Below are 18980 nucleotides of genomic sequence, written 5' to 3' on the forward strand. Positions count from 1 at the left end.
CAACTGCGACATGTAACTCCCATAAGGTTCCACCAATTTAACTTCATTTTCGCAACATTTGTATGACCCTTGAATGAAGTGTCTATGAGGGTTTTGTTGGAATCACGATTGAAATTACACCAAAATCCACAAGTGTTAGTAAACAGGCACATCGCCAGAGTTAATAGATCCTCGAGAGGTTGTTAGAAACATGTCACGAAACACGTGGGAAGCCTTGACTTTCATTCGTCTAATAATCAGCCCCCCAACGTGACTTGAGTGTGCTTTGAACTCGAGACCTTTGGCTCTAATACCACTTGCTAGAATCACAATTGTGTTGCACCAAAACTCGCTGGTGTTGGTAAACAGAGACGTCATTTGAGTTAACGGATCTTCAAGACATTGTTAAGCATATGTCGCAAAACACACGGGGAACACTGACTTTCAGTCGTCCAACAACTCCATTGATCTAGCTTCATTATTTATAACATGTCCCACTGGTCCTTGAACAAAGTATTGACTGCTGATGCATCATCTTAACTCTCATTTACTCTACTTTTTCTATACCGACATATTCTACTTTAGAACAAAACCATAGTTAGTAAACCAACAAATCTAGGCAATTCCTTGTATGTTGTGTATGTACCTAGATGTTCTCATCACTAACAATTTCTTTGGATAACATTTTTGGGCTCTATATTTGCGTTGCAATAGCATATCTTTAATTTGATGATGCTGAAGATTTCTGGACAACTGTGTTCTCTATAATTACTCGGGGAAAAATCTGTGTGATACACTGTAACGCTTCTAAAGGTGCATGTGACAACTAGCGTACTTTTATATGGATCAAAATGAGAAGGCAACGAGCTTTTGTCAAAATAAATTTCCTCATAATAGAAAAAAGAGTACATATGTTGAACAGCATATTCACTAAAATGAAAAATAATGTTCATCCTCTTATATCACCATTTTGCAGAATCACATGACACTAACTGTTCTCCACACTAATGTACTCTTTTATTTAAACAAAAAATCAAAGCTCAACAAAATAGCCCACATTGATTGCCATACTTTGGCTGTCATTTCATGTTTTGATCTCTTTGTCTAGAATATTACAATGGTATATATCTAGCATGAAACACCGCTCAGGTCAAAAGCTTGAAAGTCATGACCACATTGCATCACATCGGTAGGGAAGTTTGTATCTATTTAATCTCTGACATCCTTGCATGTGACAGTTACAAAATCATCTATAGTTGTCACACCGCCTGGCCGCATTCTTTCCTAAACCTTTCAGAGCAACATAATAATTAAATGAACATCCCGTTATTACCTAGAAAAGATCAGCACCAATTTGGCAAGCGTAAAATATGTTCTTCAATGTTTGAATAAGATGCCAACATTTTATGACGTTCAACTATGAGCCAAAAGCAATCATAGTAAACAAGATATGGTCATTTAAAAAAAAAATCCTTTACATCAAATTAACTAAAAAAGCATTTTCAATGTTGATAAAAGTAGTGATACTACCATGGCAGCAGCACACTCTGACTTCTCTTGCCTCTGAATCCATATCTGCCTTCCATTTCAAGGTTTAATCCATGATCTCTCAAGCTGGCTCAGCAAAACGAGTAGAATCATTTAATTAACAAAATAAATATGCCAAACATCAAAGTCTCAAGCTTAGAACGACATAGTTTTGCACTCTAATTATGGATTTCATTCTATATTAAAAAAGATTTCATTTTATATTAAAACATATATCAAATATGCTAGTTTCTCAAATTCCATTAACTTTATTCTGTATTTTTCTGGAACACTGCTATCCGTTTTCCAAATCCACATAACTTTTCCCTTAATTTTAAGTTAGCAAACATATTTTTAAAACATAGCTTGAAACTATCAAACCACCTAATGCAATAGGATTTTTGTAGCTTGATTCAAAGTTTGTCAAACAAAAGGAACCCTGTGATACCATAAATTCAAATTTACTTTCCAATAAAGCTGAGGTACCCTTATCAGTCGGTACCTTGGAAATCTGAAATTTTATCTTGCTGTGATCAAAAAAAGAGTTCGCGACCTTGTTAATTTATGATACATGTATGAATTATATTAAGAGCTAATATAGTTTTACGGTGCAGGTTGGTATATTTTCATCATATGCATTAATTTACTAAATATCATTTGCATCGATTACAACGCTATTTTTAACTTTGTATCACAATTTCCTGGTTCTATTCTATATATTCTCCAGTTGCCAAAGTAACAGTGGCCGTAAACACAAGTACCTATTATTTTCTGATCTTTTAAGATTTCATGACGGAAATTTTATTTCTTCCATTAAATTGGCTGTATATCCATATAGATTACAAAGCAGAGAATGACATTTCAATCATCTAATCCTCTATACAACATTAACCCTGCGATTTAAATATGGTACCCATTATATTTGTTGAACATAAAGCCAGTTTCAGCAAATTACATAGAAAATCAATGTTTTCTCATCACCAAAACGTGAATTGACAACAGCAATCCTTATTGAAGTGAATGTCTGGTTCTAACACCCCATAGTATAGTAGCGTAGGCTCATAATCAACTCCACCAGCGACTCCGTTTCATGTCTTAGTACATTCAATTATAAGCCTCCAACAAGAAACACACAAAGTTAGTTTCATGTCTTCGACAAAATAAGCAATATATTGTGCTCAATTTGAAGCTGTGGATTCCAGAATTCCTCATTTGCTCGAGTATATCACACTCTAGACAACAGGTCTTGACTATACAGGTGTGTACTGTAGATTGGGAAATTATTAAAAAATACTCACTCTTAGTTTTCATATTCCAGTGGGCACAAAAACACCTCATTTTTTGGGGGACAGCTTGTGGGGGATGGAGTGCACTATGCAATAACACAAAACTTTAGAAATGAAGCTTCTCTTACTTTTCAAAGTGCATCGCTTATACATCACAGTGACATCTGAAGAAAAATGTCTAGAAATTGAGAGTAACAATTGGTCGAATGGAATCACTGTTAAATAAGTCGGTGAATGGATGAAAAGATAGAAATTTACAAACTACGGTAAAAAGACATGCCTAGATGGGAAGGGAAAAATACTAGACAAGGATCAACCTTTTCCAATGTACAAATTTCATCTCAAATCGTCATCTGTTACTCTTGAAGTTCTCCTTGAACTCCATCTTGACTCTGAATTCCATCTTGCCTCTGACTGAGGTTTAGAATACCTATCATTTGAGGGAACCCGTCCTCTTATATCAGCACTATCACTCCCAACATCTGAACTGGCATATCCAGGTTGAGTAATCGGAGAATGAGGATGTACCATTGCAAACGGCTTACTTGAATGGGAATCTGAGTCAGACAAGCTAGATCCTGATAACCTACGTCTATGTACCTTTCATATGTGTGCTAGCTGGAGCTGCCATAGTATGGGAGGTTTGTAAGACATGCCGCCCTGTCTCTGACATTGGTTCCAAATGAATAGATAACTCTCTGAAACAAACAGTATTGATTTGAGTTCTCCTCAGTTCCAACTGGAGGAAATCGGCACTAACTTGATGTGCCAGTGCCTGCAATTAAATTGAAGTCAGCGCATCAGTTGAAATATCTCATTAACCTCTGGCAATGGAAAACAACGGTCTCTATAAATACATGCACTTAATCTACGGAATAATCAAGCAGAGGTAGATGTACTCTTACAATTAGATCATCTGGTGATACTGCAGTTCCTTGCAGTCTTTCATCTGCTATAAGCCCATCCTCACTTCCACGTGTTTGTCGCCGGTTATGCCCAACACTTTCTGAAGAATCTTTTACAGTATCTGTAGCCTTTTCCAATAATAGCTCACGCAGAGATTTGAGAGCTTCATGGGCTACTGGTGTCAAATAAATGTGCAATATGGTTTCAAAGTAGTCAAACTGCAAACATAAGACATCAAAAGAGTTTCAGCATCAAAAGTTTATCTGCATATTCAAGATTGTACAAGAAATTAATTGGATTGATGCCCAGAACATCAATCGTTGTAAGAAAGAGCATACAAGGACTGACCCAATCAAGCAAATGCTTTTGAAACAGTAAAAGGACACAGGCCAACATTAACAATGTAAACTGAATGGTAAATCGTAAAATGCATAGTAGACTAATTTTTTACAACTGATGAAATGTAGAATTCAGTAAAATAATCAATATTAGAGAAAAAGAACAACTAAAATATGAAGTTAACAAAATCAAAATACCATCTATTCACAACTCTCCCTTAATTCAAGATGCAAGATACTGTGTAACTCACTATTGGAAATTAGAGCATCCAGGCTACACTAATGTCATATGGAAACATGTCATATGCACTTTCACCAATTAATCCTTCGGTAGAGTGAAATATTCAGTGACACGATTAGACCAATTGCCTATCACCACACTTGTGATGAAAAAAATAGGTATAGTTTCGAAATAATCTCCCATATAAGGTTTATGTGTCATGTTTGGACTCTTGAGGATTGTCTTTCAGATATTGCTCAACCATGGAATCTGGAGCCCAGGCCCCATATAGATAGACAATTTAGATTGGACCTTGAGGTGGGAAGCAACCAGAAGAGGTTGGGTTAATTCAAAGAGTAACGTAATTCCTTAGTGGGACTTGAGAAAGATGATAACTCATTCCTTTCACACAAAAGAAAATCATCTGCAAAATCAGTTCAGTTTAGCAAGGAGCAGCCTAGTAAAACATTTGTTAACCCCAGCATACAAAAAGAGACTGATTTGAAAAACCAGTTCGGAGTCTTTGAAGAATTCAGGTCAGAAAAATTGGGCCGGCGACACTCAGAAAGCCTTTAAATTTATTTCCATTGTCTTAAAACTAATTTTCTTCAAAAAGAATCTCGGCCCCATAATTTCATCAAGGAGAGCATTGAAATAAAGAAAATCAAATAAGAGCAATTTTGCAAGACCATTTCCAAAACATTTTCAACTCTATAGGTTGTTAATGTAGCAGACATGAACGTAAAATCGATTGTTCCTGTTGCCGCAAAATCTAGTAGGTCTTGTAGAGCAGCACCCTACAAGGCAAACACTAGACTAACTGACAGCAATGAGGTGTCCAAGATGGTGTAGAAGCATGTAAAAATCATGATTTAAGGGTTGGCCTTCAAATCAACCTCATTGCCTCTTGTGGGGTCCCAAGATCCAACTGGAGCACCACAAAGGGGTCTCCAACTGCTCAAAATGGCCTCCTCTGCTCTAGCATTGAGGGCTTCTCGCATGCAACTAGACCTGCCTAGTCTGTGAAGTTGAGACCATTCTCATCTTGCTTGGACATGCCATTTGGAGCTCATTTATTGCATGACATCAGCCCTAGAGAGCTAGCGGCTCACACGTGTGGGCTAGTTAGGGCATATTATATTAAAGATAGTGGGTTGGCTTGTAACCCAAGGTTATGTTAGTCATCATAGTTGTTTTTACGGTATTTATAGGCTAATTGGATGTTGTACTACTCATATAAATAGAGGAGAGGATCATTCTATTTCATTATCATCACTTGGACTTGAATTCGGTCCTCCTAGAGATTTCAACCTTCAATGTATCTTGTGGAACATTTTTGTCTACTAGAGTTATTTCTTGGCATTGGATAAGTTATCATGGACCAATAAAGGATTGTTCATGCATTTTGTCTTGAAAGTGAACCTTGTACTTGATCAATCTTTGTTTTTATGTCAAATGTATGGAATGAATTGACAATATATGATTTTACTATTATGCTTTGATTATTGAAGATCTATTGTATAGAATCTAGATATCATCACTGTATGCATTACTCATGTATGAAATGTCAATGGAAATCCCTTTGGTGAACTTTTGTAATAGCTCTCCCAAGTGACCTTCATCCCTCACAAAGATAATGGTTAGGGTTTGTGCAAGGGCATCAAAATATCCATACTTCTTTGCAAGATTTAGCCAATCTCCCGCATCCATACATTCCATCATACCAAGGACTACACATTGACCTTGTTAAATTGGTGACCAAACACAATTTTATCCAAAAACTTGAATTTTGCTCTCTCTCTCTCTCTCTTCTCTCTCTCTCTCACACACACACACACACACACACACACACATTTCGACGCTCTAAAGGATAAGCAACCAAGCTAGGGCTTGGTGCAAATTGGCCTAGAGGAGGAATTTTAGCTTGTGGAAGGATTCAACATTGAGGGAAGACTTGGTTGCCTCAAAATCAACCTCCCTTAGTGGCTAATCTCTCCATTTCAAGCCCTAATCCTCTTACCCTAGGTAGATTTTCCCTAGGAAAAACCTAGTTTGTGTAAAGCTTCAACAGACTTGTTGATGATTTATTAAACCTTTTGTTTGCTAATACTCAATAATTGGAAACCTTTTCTTGGCCTATTGATCCTAGGATATCCCTTTTGGCTTGCTATATCTCAAGCCCTAGGTCAATTGTACCCTAATTTAGTCTTACTAGAGGATGTGAGTTGCCTCTCTTTCCTTGATTGAGCCTTGTACTTAAGAAGATCCATCCTCTATAAGCCTCTAGTGTCACCTTAATCCTTGAACCTAACATATCTTTCATAGGTGGACTCTATAATGGGAAGCCTCCCATTGGAAAAAGTCCATAAACAGTAGGGGGTAGTGCTTGTGGTGACAGCGGAACACACCTCATTGTTTTCACTTAGTCTAGTGCTTGCCTTGTAGGGTACCCCTATACAAGACCTGCTAGATTTTGAGGTTGTTAAATTTTGGTTGGTAGTTGCATTCGATATTCGTAAATTATATTTTCCCACAAAATAAAAGAAAATGAAAAATGAAAAAATGGTTTCAAGTCGTCTCCAAATAAAAGAAGAAAAATTTTAAATTTTGACTTCTAAAATTTCCTCCAAAAGTCAAGTCGGCCTCAAAATTATAGGCCAACTCTACCTAAGAGTCACACCTTTTGGGGCATCCTTAAAACGTTTTAAATTGGCATTCAACCTCTCCATTTAAGAAACCAATTTGGATCACTTATCTTTTGTTCAAACGTGGGAGTTCTTTGAGGCAGCAGACCAAAGTTCTAGGCAGAAGGTTGAAATTGCAAGAGGTTGAAATACCAGGAGGTCAAAATTTCAGGAGGATGAATCTATCTTTGTTTGACCAGGTTTGACCCAGGTTTGGTTACTGCTCAATTTGACTTTATTTGATTGGAAAATTCAGACTATCTCTTTTTGAATTGGACTATTTCTCTACGAAAGGGTTGTTGGATTTTTCCCTAATTAGAGTTTTCCCAGGATAAATTTTGTCTCTTGTGTTTGGTTGTCCCTTCATGATTCTACTGTCATTATTTTTAATGCTAAATATTTTCTATGTATAATTGGTTAATGATGAATATGACACAAGATAAAGTAATGGATAAATCATTGGAAGTAATTATTGGAAGTAATTATCAAGCTAGAAAATCATGAAAAATCAACGTGGTATCAGAGCAAGGATAAAAAGAAACCATTAAAAATGAAGCCCTAGTCAAATCAATGATGGTCAAGTCAAGAAAGGGCAAGACAAGGGTGGACTTCATTATGTCTAAGACCAATTTGATATAATATTTACGAATTGTTTTAGGAAAACCGAGGCTCTGATTATACTATAGAAGAAAATTGAAGTAAATTGTGCTAAAGCATAGAACATACCATTGTTATCTAAAATTAACATGGTATTGGAGCTTAGGTGAAGACAAAGCCCAAGCAAGAGAAAGGAAAAGAAATCATTAAGGGAAGTTGTTGGAACTAGTCCCAATGACGACTACATCTTACTTCAAAACCAAGGACAAGCTTAAGGGCAAATCCGATTATCATGCATGGAAGATGTCTCTAGATCTGACATTGGAAGAAAATGATGCCATTGACTATGTCAAAGAAAGAGTAATGGAGCCTCCTTCAAATGTATTCGCTATTGCAAAAACAAAGTACAAGAAAGGTGAGTTTAAAGCTAAGAAAATTATTGTTGATTCTATTTGCAAGCCTTTGGTTGCCTATATTTCTGATTTGGAAACATCTAAGGAGATGTATGACAAGCTAGTTGGGATGTTCAAAGTAAATAATGCAAATCAAGTTCTCTTTCTCAAGAATAAGTTGAAAGACATCAAAATGGATAGAGGACAATCCATCCAATCCTACCTCATGAGGATTACTAAGATCAAGAATGATCTCCTATCTATTGGAGAAGTCATTGGTGATGGGGATCTTACTCTTATTGCACTTGGAGGCCTTACAAGAGAATGGGATGTGTTCAACATTACCATCCTCAACAATGATAGGATTCCGAGATTTAATGAATTATTGGGTAGATGGACTCAAGAAGAAATAAGGATGATGGAAAGAGACAAGCCCTCAAATGGAAACAATCCTACCGTCTTCTCTGCTCATTCTAAGAGGAAGAACAATGTTGGTCCAAGAAATCAAGGTCAAGGTTTCAAGTCAGGATTCAAAGAAGGAAGAAAAGGAAGATGCTTCAATTATAACAGGTTTGGCCACTTTGCTAAAGAGTGTCCTCACAAGAAGGATACTCCAAAAGATGATGACAACAATAACAACAACTTCCAAGGAAATAGCAATCAAAGAAACAACAGGTTCAATAACAAAGGAAAGAGGAATGCTCTTCCTACTCGAAATGGAAATGGTCGTCCTCCCAAGAAGTCGAGAAACTCTAGGTATGAAGAAGTTAATGTTGTAAAGCAAAAAGAATTTTATCTTATTTCTGCCCTCAACACTGCCTCTCCTCCGAATACATTAGATCATTGGTTGATTGATAGGGTGCCTCAAGGCACTTCATTGGGTACAAAGAAGCTCTCTCTAACTTTATTGAAAAGAAGACGAATATGGAGATTATACTTGGGGATAATACCACTTATCCTGTGAAAGGAATTGGGACTGTCACTCTCCACTTAAATCAAGGTCAAACTCTTTATTTACAAGTAGTGCTATATGTACCTGATCTGAAAAAGAACTTGGTCTCTATTTCTGCGATAGAAGATAAAGGTTTCAAGGTGACATTCATTGACGGGAAGGTTCGTGTTTGGCAAAGGAACCCAAGAGATGCATTCACTCTTGGATTCAGGGTTGAAGGTCTCTATCGGGTTGGAGGAACTTTATTGGGAGCAATGACTTGTGATACTTCTCTTCAATCCGAATCATGACACCAGAGATTTGCTCACCTTCATTTCAAAGCCTTACCTGGTGTAACGAAGATCATCACAGGTATGCCCGAATTTAACTTAGATCATGAAGGTGTTTGTCAAGGGTGTGAAGCTGAAAAACATACAAGGGGACCATTCCTCTCAAGTGAAACTCAAACCATCGATATTCTTCAATTGGTCCATTCTAATCTATTAGATATGTTGCTGGTGACATCTTTGGGTGGATATTTGTACTATGTTATTTTTGTGGATGACTTCTCTCACAAAACATGGATCTATTTCTTAAAGAAGAAGGATGAAGTGTTCAAATGGTTCTGCTCTTTCAAAGCCTCGATCGAGAATCAAACAGGGAACAAGATCAAAATGTTGAGGACCGATAATGGAACCGAATATGAGTCAAATGAATTCAAAGACTATTGTAGATAAGCGGGCAATAAGAGGAAGACAACTAGTGCATATACTCCTGAACAAAATGGTGTTGCCGAAAGGAAGAATCGTACTATCATAGAAGCCACCCGTGCTATGCTTCATGATCAAGGTCTTTCGAAGTTCTTAAGGGGAGAAGCTGCCAACACCGCTATGAATGTCCAAAACAAATGCCCACATCAAGCTTTGGACATCAAGACACCTGAAGAAGTATTCACCGATAAGAAACTTGATGTTTCTCATTTTAGAATTTTTGGTTCTCGTATATTTTCATGTGTTGAAAGAGAAAAGAAACAAACTAGATGCATCTAGGAAGAAAGGAACGTTTGTGGGTTACAGTGAAACTTTGAAGGCATATAGAATCTATGTTCCTAGTCAAAGGGAAGTGGAATTAAGTCATGATGTCACTTTCGATGAAGATTCTACTGTTAGGAAAATCCAGGAACTTCCTATCCTAGGAAGGGCAATAATGATGCTAATGCAGAAAAGCAGGATGAACCTCCGTCTGATGAATTGATGCCCGATGTTGAAGGTCCGATGGATCCCATTGATCCACCTCCTAGTGAGCCCACTACTTCAAGAAAAAGACCTTTGTGGCTCAAAGATACTCTTGAAGATGTTGAGAAACATATTGCACCAAGGGGGGCATTTCATAAAAGCAAGAAGCCAAATAGGTACCAAGGGTACTTAGTTGCCATGAGTACCATTTTACAATCTGAGTCATGTACATTCGAAGAAGTTGTGAAACACCAAGTTTGGAAGGATGTGATGAACGAGGAATATGAGTCAATCATGAAAAATGATGTCTGGGATCTGGTTCCTGTTGGAATTTCTAAGTCTAACCTGTTAGAAATTCTTCTTGTACTATCTGGTTTAATTCACCCACTTGTTTAATTACTTAACAAGTTATTTACTATGTAAATACTGAAAATAAACACAAGTACAATATCAACATCTACAGATCATCAACTGAAAGAAATCGAGCACACAAGTGACACCATTATTTTTGAACCAATGTCCCCGGAAAAGCCCAATGCGAGAATATCAGCGCAGCTATTCAGAGGGTTATATTATTATGCAATTTATCTGAGTACAAATGGGTACCTAAACCGACTCACCCAACAGAGGAAAAATATATAGCAGTAATACCTCTATATTTGGAAACAGGTATTCAGAAACATGTCCCATGAAACCCTCTCCGGCACAACTGAAGCTCAGCACTGGCCCTTTTGGCCACTACTTCAGCCTTCTGATGCACTGTGCAGCCTCTGCGTCACGCCCTCTGCCCTCTGCGTGGATGATGCAGGCTCTTTGGGCTATGTGCTACCTCTACTGGGCTCTGCATAGCCTGGACTGACTTCTTCTCTCACTCTCTTCGCTTCTGTGCTGGTCTCCCAGTATTGTCCTTGCCTCTCTGCCTCGTACCCACTGCCCCTCACTGCTGATCATTGATTCATTTTTGTTTAGCAACCCCGCTCTAACAAAATGAATGACTAGTCACTCTGGTGTATTCTCCAAATGAGCCTCAAGCCTTCTCTTATACTTTTCTCGTTGGTCCATCAACGACCGAAATTAAATCTCTAATCAATGGCTAAGATTAGATTTGGCTTGATCCATGACTTTTAGAACCGTCTAACCCAATCTTATATTAATACCCATTAATATTTTATTTTTCCTAAGTTTAGACTTACGAACTCCATTAAAAACTCCATTAAAAATATTAATTATTTTAATATCTCCCGAACTGGTTAGAATTTGCCCAAACCATTTCTGGATCTTGGAGATCTCATGTGCTTTAACCTCTCCACCAATTTTCATGGCTAGAGCACATCCGATGCTATCCAAAATCAACAATTCCTAGACCCAAGGTCACTTCAAAATGGCTCTACAATATCAAACATGGAGTTCATGGGAGTGCTGAAAAATTCAAGGCCACATTTGTTGCTCGAGGCTTCTCTCAAAACGAAGGAGTAGACTATGATGAGATATTTGCACCAGTTGCCCAATATACCACCATCAGTTCGATTATAGTCCTTGTTGCCTTGCAAGGATGTAGCCTACACCAAATGGTTGTCAAAACTTCCTTATTGCATGGCTCAATTAAGGAGGAAGTCTATGTGGAGCAACCCAAGGGGTTCGAAGTTCAAGATCATGAGACACATGTATGCAGGTTGAAGAAAGCCCTCTATGGGTTGAAGCAAGCCCTTAAAGCTTGGTATGAGAGGATTGATAGCTATCTTATGAAGCTACGATTTACAAGGAGTGATGTTAATCCGAACCTATACTTCAAGATTGAAAAGAACAAGCCTCTCATTCTGGTCCATTATGTGGATGATCTCTTTCTGACAGGTGATGACCCTCTCATTCATCAATGCAAGAGGGAATTGGCTTCTGAATTTGCGATGAAGGACCTAGGGCAACTTCCTAGGGTTGGAGATCTAGCAAAATCCAGGTGAGATTTTCCTTTCTCAAGAAAAGTACATTGTGAAGCTACTTGAGAGATGTGGAATGGTGGATTCGTGACTACTCCAATTGAACTCAACTTTAAGAAGCTATGTCGAAGTGTTGTTGTGCCCAAATTAGCAAACCCTTCCGAGTATCACCAGCTTGTGGGGGCCTTGATGTTCTTGGTCAACTCCCGTCCTGAAATATGCTTCACTATGAACACGTTGAGTCAATTTATGGTCGAGCCTCATCACATTCATTGGCTTGCTACCAAGAATCTCTTAACATATCTCTAGGGCACAATCCACTATGGACTGAGATACATTGTTGGGAACTTGAGGCTATGTGGATATTCAGACGCTGACTGAGCTAGCAGTGTGGTGGATCGTAAGAGCACGTCTGGGTGTTGCTTCTCTTTGGGGTCTACTTCTATATCTTGGATGACCAGGAAGCAGAAATCAGTTGCACTAAGCACCGTCGAGGCTGAATACATTGTTGTGAAGCTGTTTGGTTGAGGAAGCTCTTCAGTGAGCTATTTGAGCATGTGCTGGATACCACCATGATCTTCTGCGATAACCAAAGTGGGATTCACCTATCAGAGAATCCCGTGTTCCAATACCGCTCCAAGCACATTAATATCAGGTACCAATTTATACGGAATATGGTACAACGGGGAGAAATAAGACTCCAACACATTGGGACGGATGAGCAGGTCGCTGAAATTCTCATGAAGCCTTTGGAGAAGGTCAAATTCTTAACCTTCCAAGAGAGACTTGGAGTCATGGAATGACCCTCGTATGAGGGTCCCGTATGAGTTAGACACTAAGCTCTGGGAGCTCCTGCAGGCTTGGGGTACGTCTTGGAGCTATGAGCGAACATAGGGTGAGTGGTTCACCTTCCCCTAGTGGTGAACTAGATACAGGTTGAGTGGTTCAACTTCCCCTGCGATACCCCATTATGGTTGACATGTGTGTAGGGTGAGTGTTTCACCTTCCCCTACACAGACACATGCATGTAAGGTGAGTGGTACACCTTCACCATTTCCAAAACATTTTCAACTCTATAGGTTGTTAATGTAGCAAACATGAACGTAAAATCGATTATTCCTATTGCCTCAAAATCTAGTAGGCCTTGTAGAGCGGCACCCTACAAGGCAAGCACTAGACTAAGTGACAACAATAAGGTATCCAAGATGGTGTAGAAGCATGTAAAAATCAAGATTTAAGAGTTGGCCTTCAAATCAACCTCATTGCCTCTTGTGGGGTCCCAAGATCCAACTGGAGCACCACAAAGGGGTCTCCAACTGCTCAAAATGGCCTCCTCTGCTCTAGCATTGAGGGCTTCTCAGATGCAACTAGCCCTCCCTAGTCTTTGAAAGTGAGAGCATTCTCATCTTGCTTGGACATGCCATTGGAGCTCATTTATTGCATGACATCAACCCTAGAGAGCTAGCGGCTCACACGTGTGGGCTAGTTAGGGCATATTATATTAAAGCTAGTGGGTTGGCTTGTAACCCAAGGTTATGTTAGTCATCATAGTTGTTTTTACAGGCATTATAGGCTAATTAGATGTACTACTCATATGAATAGAGGAGAGGACCATTCTATTTCATTATCATCACTTGGACTTGAATTCGGTTCTCCTAGGGATTTCAACCTTCTTTGTACCTTGTGGAGCATTTTTGTCTACTGGAGTTATTTCTTGGCATTGGAGATGTTATCTTGGACCAATAAAGGATTGTTCATGCATTTTGTCTTGTAAGTGAACCTTGTACTTGATCAATCTTGGTTTTTATGTCAAATGTATGGAATGAATTGATAATATAGCGTTTTACTATTACGCTTTTATTATTGAAGATCTATTGTATAGAATCTAGATATCATCATTGTATGCATTACTCATGTATGAAATGTGAATGGAAATCCCCTTGGTGAACTTTTGTAATAGCTCTCCCAAGTGACCTTCATGCCGAACAAAGATAAAAGTTAGGGTTTTGTGCTAGGGCATCAAAATATCCTTACTTCTTTGCAATATTTAGCCAATCTCCCGCATCCATACACTCCATCATACCAAGGACTAGGCATTGACCTTGTTAAATTGGTGAACAAACACAATTTTATCCAAAAACTTGAATTTTGCTCTCTCTCTCTCTCTCTCTTCCACACACACACATTTTGGCCCTCTGAAGGATAAGAAACCAAGCTAGGGCTTGGTGCAAATTGGCCTAGAGGAATTTCAGCTTCTGGAAGGATTCAACATTGAGGGAAGACTTGGTTGGCTCAGAATCAACCTCCCTTAATGGCTAATCTATCCATTTAAAGCCCTAATCCTCTTTCTCTAGGTAGATTTTCGCTAGGAAAATCCTAGTTTGCATAAAGCTTCAACTTGAGGACATGTTGAGGGTTTCTTAAACCATTTGTTTACTAATACTCAAAAATTGGAAACCTTTTCTTAGCCAATTGAACCTAGGATATCCCTTTTGGCTTGATATATCTCAAGCCCTAGGTCAATTGTACCCTAAATACATCTTACTAGAGGATGTGACTTGTTTCCCTTTCATTGATTGACCCTTGGTACTTAAGAAGATCCATCCTCTATAAGCCTGTAGTGTCACCTTAATTCTTGAACCTAACATATCTTTCATAGGTGGACTCTATAATGGGAAGCCTCCCATTGGTAAAAGTCCATAAACAATAGGGGGTAGTGCTTGTGGTGACAATGGAACACACCTCATTGTTTTCACTTAGTCTAGTGCTTGGCTTATAGGGTATCCCTATACAAGACCTACTAGATTTTGAGGCTATTGAATTTTGGTTGGTAGTTGCGTTCGATATTCGTAAATTATATTTTCCCACAAAATAAAAGAAAATGAAAAATGAAAAATTGGTTTCAAGTCGACTCCAAATAAAAGAAGAAAAAATTAAAATTTTGACTTCTGAAATTGCCTCCAAAAGTCAAGTCAGCCCCAAAATTATAGGCCAGCTCTACCTAAGAGTCACACCTTTTGGGGCATCCTTAAAACATTATAAATTGGCATTCAACCTCTCCATTTAGGAAACCAAATTGGATCACCTATCTTTTGTTCACACGTGGGAGTTCTTTGAGGCAGCAAACCAAAGTTCTAAGTAGAAGGTTGAAATTGCAAGAGGTTGAAATACCAAGAGTTCGAAATTTGAGGAGGATGAATTTATCTTTGTTTGACCAGGTTTGACTTGGGTTTGGTTACTGCTCAATTTGACATTATTTGACTGGAAAATTCAAACTCTCTTTTTGAATTGGACTATTTCTCTACAAAAGGTTTGGTAGATTTTTCCCTAGTTAGGGTTTTCCCAGGATAAATTTTGTCTCTTCTGTTTGGTTGTCTCTTCATGACTCTTGTGTCATTATTATTTTTACTACTGATATTTTCTATGTATAATTGGTTAATGATGGATATTGTTAGCGCTTGAAATTTCACCTCAGGCTGAGAAAGGTAAACCTCAAGGCTACATCAAACCATTTAACCTCGTAGCTAGCCCTACGGGGCAGGAGAAGGCTCTCTCCGGTCAATCTCGGCAGATCTTCAATGGGATGAGATGACCAACAAGGTAACACTGATATTAGGCTAGTAAACTGATTAAAAAGGTTGATTTGGGGTTTTTTGGTGGCAAATTGAGGAATTGCAATTTTGGGTGCGGGGATTGGACACAGTTTCTGCAGGGGGTTCCTTGGGGCGAGGTAGGAGACATCGTTGATGCCTTTAACTGAAATGAATGGTCAGGAATGAAAGATGAGGAGCTAAAGAGAGCAAACAATCACTTTGAATTCTCTTTAGACAGTAGAAAACATGGAATTAAACAAATTTAAAAGCAGAGCATGGCTAGCATGAATTCATACTTTAACACTTCATTTGTTTAATGTGCAGCAGTAAAGAAAGGAAATGAATCACATAACAAAGCTTACAAGAACATGAAGAAACACACCATCAACACATGAGTCCACAAGAATCCCAAAGATGACTGCAAAACCCTGGTCTTCCTTAGCCAAAAATTGCAGAGATACAAGTGAAATAATACAATGATAGTTTTTCCCTCAAGAGTCCAACCATGAAAATGAGCAAGAAAGTACATAATATAGATGATCTAACCTCTTTCCCTGCCTCCATGGGTCGAGCTCACTATCCTAGGAGCTGTTTGAACCACTTCTAAACTAAGCACTACAAAATAGGTAGTCAAAACAACTTGCCTCTATAAACTTGGAAACCAGTTCATACATTCAATTTTTACCCTTTACATGCATAAATCTTCTAGAAATGTTAAACAAGAGTAAAAGTATCCAAAAAGTGTCACAATTACATCCATGAAGATCATCATTAACCTCAGAAAGTCGAAAAGGGTCAAATCTGGCAAAATTTCCTCAACGGGTTGCGCCCCTTTTCTCAACGGGTCGCGCACTTTGGAGTTCTGTTTGGGGCACTTCCCGATGTCAGAATTGGGTGCAGGATAGCTCGTTGGAAAGGTCCGCGAGTCTACTTTCGAACCCAACTGGAATTTTTGATTTTGGAGTTCATTTGCCCAGTCAAAACTCAATTCTCCCAAGACTGCTTCTGCAACTCAAAAAAGGGGCAGAAAGTCAAATTTTGCATGTATTTTGACCTTTTGGAGGCCCAAAACCCCATAAAAACTCAAGTCCATCAATGGGCATATGTAATTTTGCATGACAAATCTAAAAATGCTGAGTTTTTGCAAAACGGAGCTACGATGACAAAGGGTCTCACCGGGGGTGAGACCTGTTGAGGAGCCAAAACCTGTAAATTTCCAAAAAATCCAAAATTACCCAAAATTCTCAAATTTTTTGGGATTTGTGCTGTAGCTGATGCTAGTGAGTGCCATGACCTTTGAGGGATGCCTCAGCCAAGATACGGAGTGGATTGGTCTTCTTCCTCCGCCTAAGAGCCTCGGACAACCTCCTTTGGAACATTTTTATTTTGGCCTTGCAAACATGCATCCTTGCCCAATAGTGATTCTTCATGTTTCTCAGCAACTTTTTCTCTTGGTTGGCCTTAGCCAACAGCCTCTCCAAGTGGGCATTCTCCTGAATGAGCATTGACTCTCGGTCAGCAGGCAATGGATCACCGGGTCTTCTACGGTTCAAGACTCGGTCGCTATGAATCCTCCATAGCTCATCAAGTGCTTTCTCCTCCTCCAATTGTTTGTTCCGCTGCTCCAGGTAAGTAATAGTCCATTGGGCACCCTCAAATCTCCTCTGTAAAACATCATTTTCAACCCTGAGATGCTGAATGATCTCCTTCGCCTCTTGGCTAGGAGAACTGGCCTCAAGATCAATCACCGGATCCTCATGAATCATGGGCTCTTTGCCCCTCTGTAGTACCTATGCTGGTGAAGAAAGCGAGGCCCCTTCCACCTGATGTGGAGATAACACTCGCTGAGCTGAAGATGTAGGCGAGACCCCTTCCACCTGCTGTGGAGATCGTACTCGCCTAGCTGCTGCAAATAAGGCCCTTGGGCCTTTCTGATAAGTGACCAAAGGAGTGGAGCTAACATGTCGGGTGACGGGAGCATCAGGCTGCTGAGATGGTCCTCCCTCCTCATGAATGACCTCCTCATGTGGCTGAGGTGGCACTGTGAAAAACTCACGGGAGATGAACTCCTCCCATGAGATGCCCTGCTGAGTCAACTGATGTGAGACTATGAGCTGAATCAAACCATAATGGCATAAGCTCCTGTACTGCTGGGCCGGGGTCTTCTTCTACAACATGGGCACCATCCTCTGAATGTTATGAAACAAGAAGACCGGGATGTTCATCATCCTCACTCGGGTGAAATGCATCAAAAGGCGAATGTGATATGAGTACACCTGTGAAAATCTGCCCTCACAGGTAAAATAATGCATAATAAGCCTCATGATGGGAGCATACTCGCTCCGGAGAAATCTGAATGGAAAAACACCTGTCAAAAGTCTCACGAATGGTGGCCGGACATAGGGCTCAAAGTGAACAAAATCTAGCAATCTGCGCTTAGGCCACACCTCACCCACATTTGGTATCCCTGTAGCCTGTGAGATCACCTCAGGAGTCAATGTGAAGTTCACCCCTGCCAGAGTGACATGTCCATCACGGAGGTGCAAGACAAACAAGCGGGCCAACTCTCTATGATGCTGAATCTGAGAAATTCTCTCACAGAAATCATAACAAGACATATACTGAAAACAACTCACTGCCATGGGGCAAGCCTATAATTCTGCCAGAGAGGTGGGCTCCTCTCGCTTATGATGTCCACCCTTACCACCCTTACGAGGCCTCCTCTGTTCCTCAACCTCTGTAGATGATGAATGGTCATCACTTTGCTCATAAGTTTCGGTTTCTGACATGGTTTAGGAGCAAAGTGGACAAATAAAACTGCTGCCTCTGCCTGCAAAAAGTGCTGAAATCTATGCTGTTTCAAGGGGAACAAAACATGAGGGAAATGTTAGGGGAGGGATCTTTTAACAAGGAATGGGAATATATAAATATTACAGGGAATTTCAAGGGAAATTTTGCAAATCATATGCATATAGGAACACATATTTGTAATAGGGAAATCATTTGCAAAGATTATTGCATATGGGAAAAACATGCATGAAAGGAAACATGGGAATATATGTATTCATGTTCAATAAGGGAAAAAGGGAAACCATGCACAAAACATGCTGACATTTTACCAACAGTTTTTGTTATTTTGCACATGCATATGGTAGAGGGGAATTAGGGTTTTCATTTTTTGTTTTTGATGCTTTGGGAAAGGGGTAGGGTTTTCATTCTTAATGGCTAGGGATGGGGAAAAATTTGCATTTCATTTATAAAATAATATGGGAAGAGAGATGAACATGTGAGTGTAAGTGATAGGGAAAGGAAGGGAAGCCAACCAAAGGGAAAAGTAATCTTGAAACAACACAAACCC

The 18980-nt window shown here is 39.2% G+C and overlaps 1 protein-coding gene across 1 annotated transcript in view; it reads right to left on the reverse strand.

Moving 5' to 3' along the window:
* Positions 1 to 1551: 1551 nt before the first annotated feature.
* Positions 1552 to 18980, reverse strand: part of LOC149218274 (exocyst complex component SEC5A-like) — a 309979-nt gene continuing 292550 nt past the window's right edge. Inside the window, 3 exon segments of the mRNA XM_089383884.1 lie at positions 1552 to 3390; positions 3392 to 3567; positions 3698 to 3916. Coding sequence (XP_089240010.1) covers positions 3129 to 3390; positions 3392 to 3567; positions 3698 to 3916 — 657 coding nt within the window. The 3' untranslated portion in view covers positions 1552 to 3128.

The sequence above is a fragment of the Pinus tabuliformis genome, chromosome Q (genome assembly GCF_031772625.1).
Source record: "Pinus tabuliformis cultivar Carrire ecotype Pingquan chromosome Q, CPIR1, whole genome shotgun sequence".
NCBI lineage: Eukaryota > Viridiplantae > Streptophyta > Pinopsida > Pinales > Pinaceae > Pinus > Pinus tabuliformis.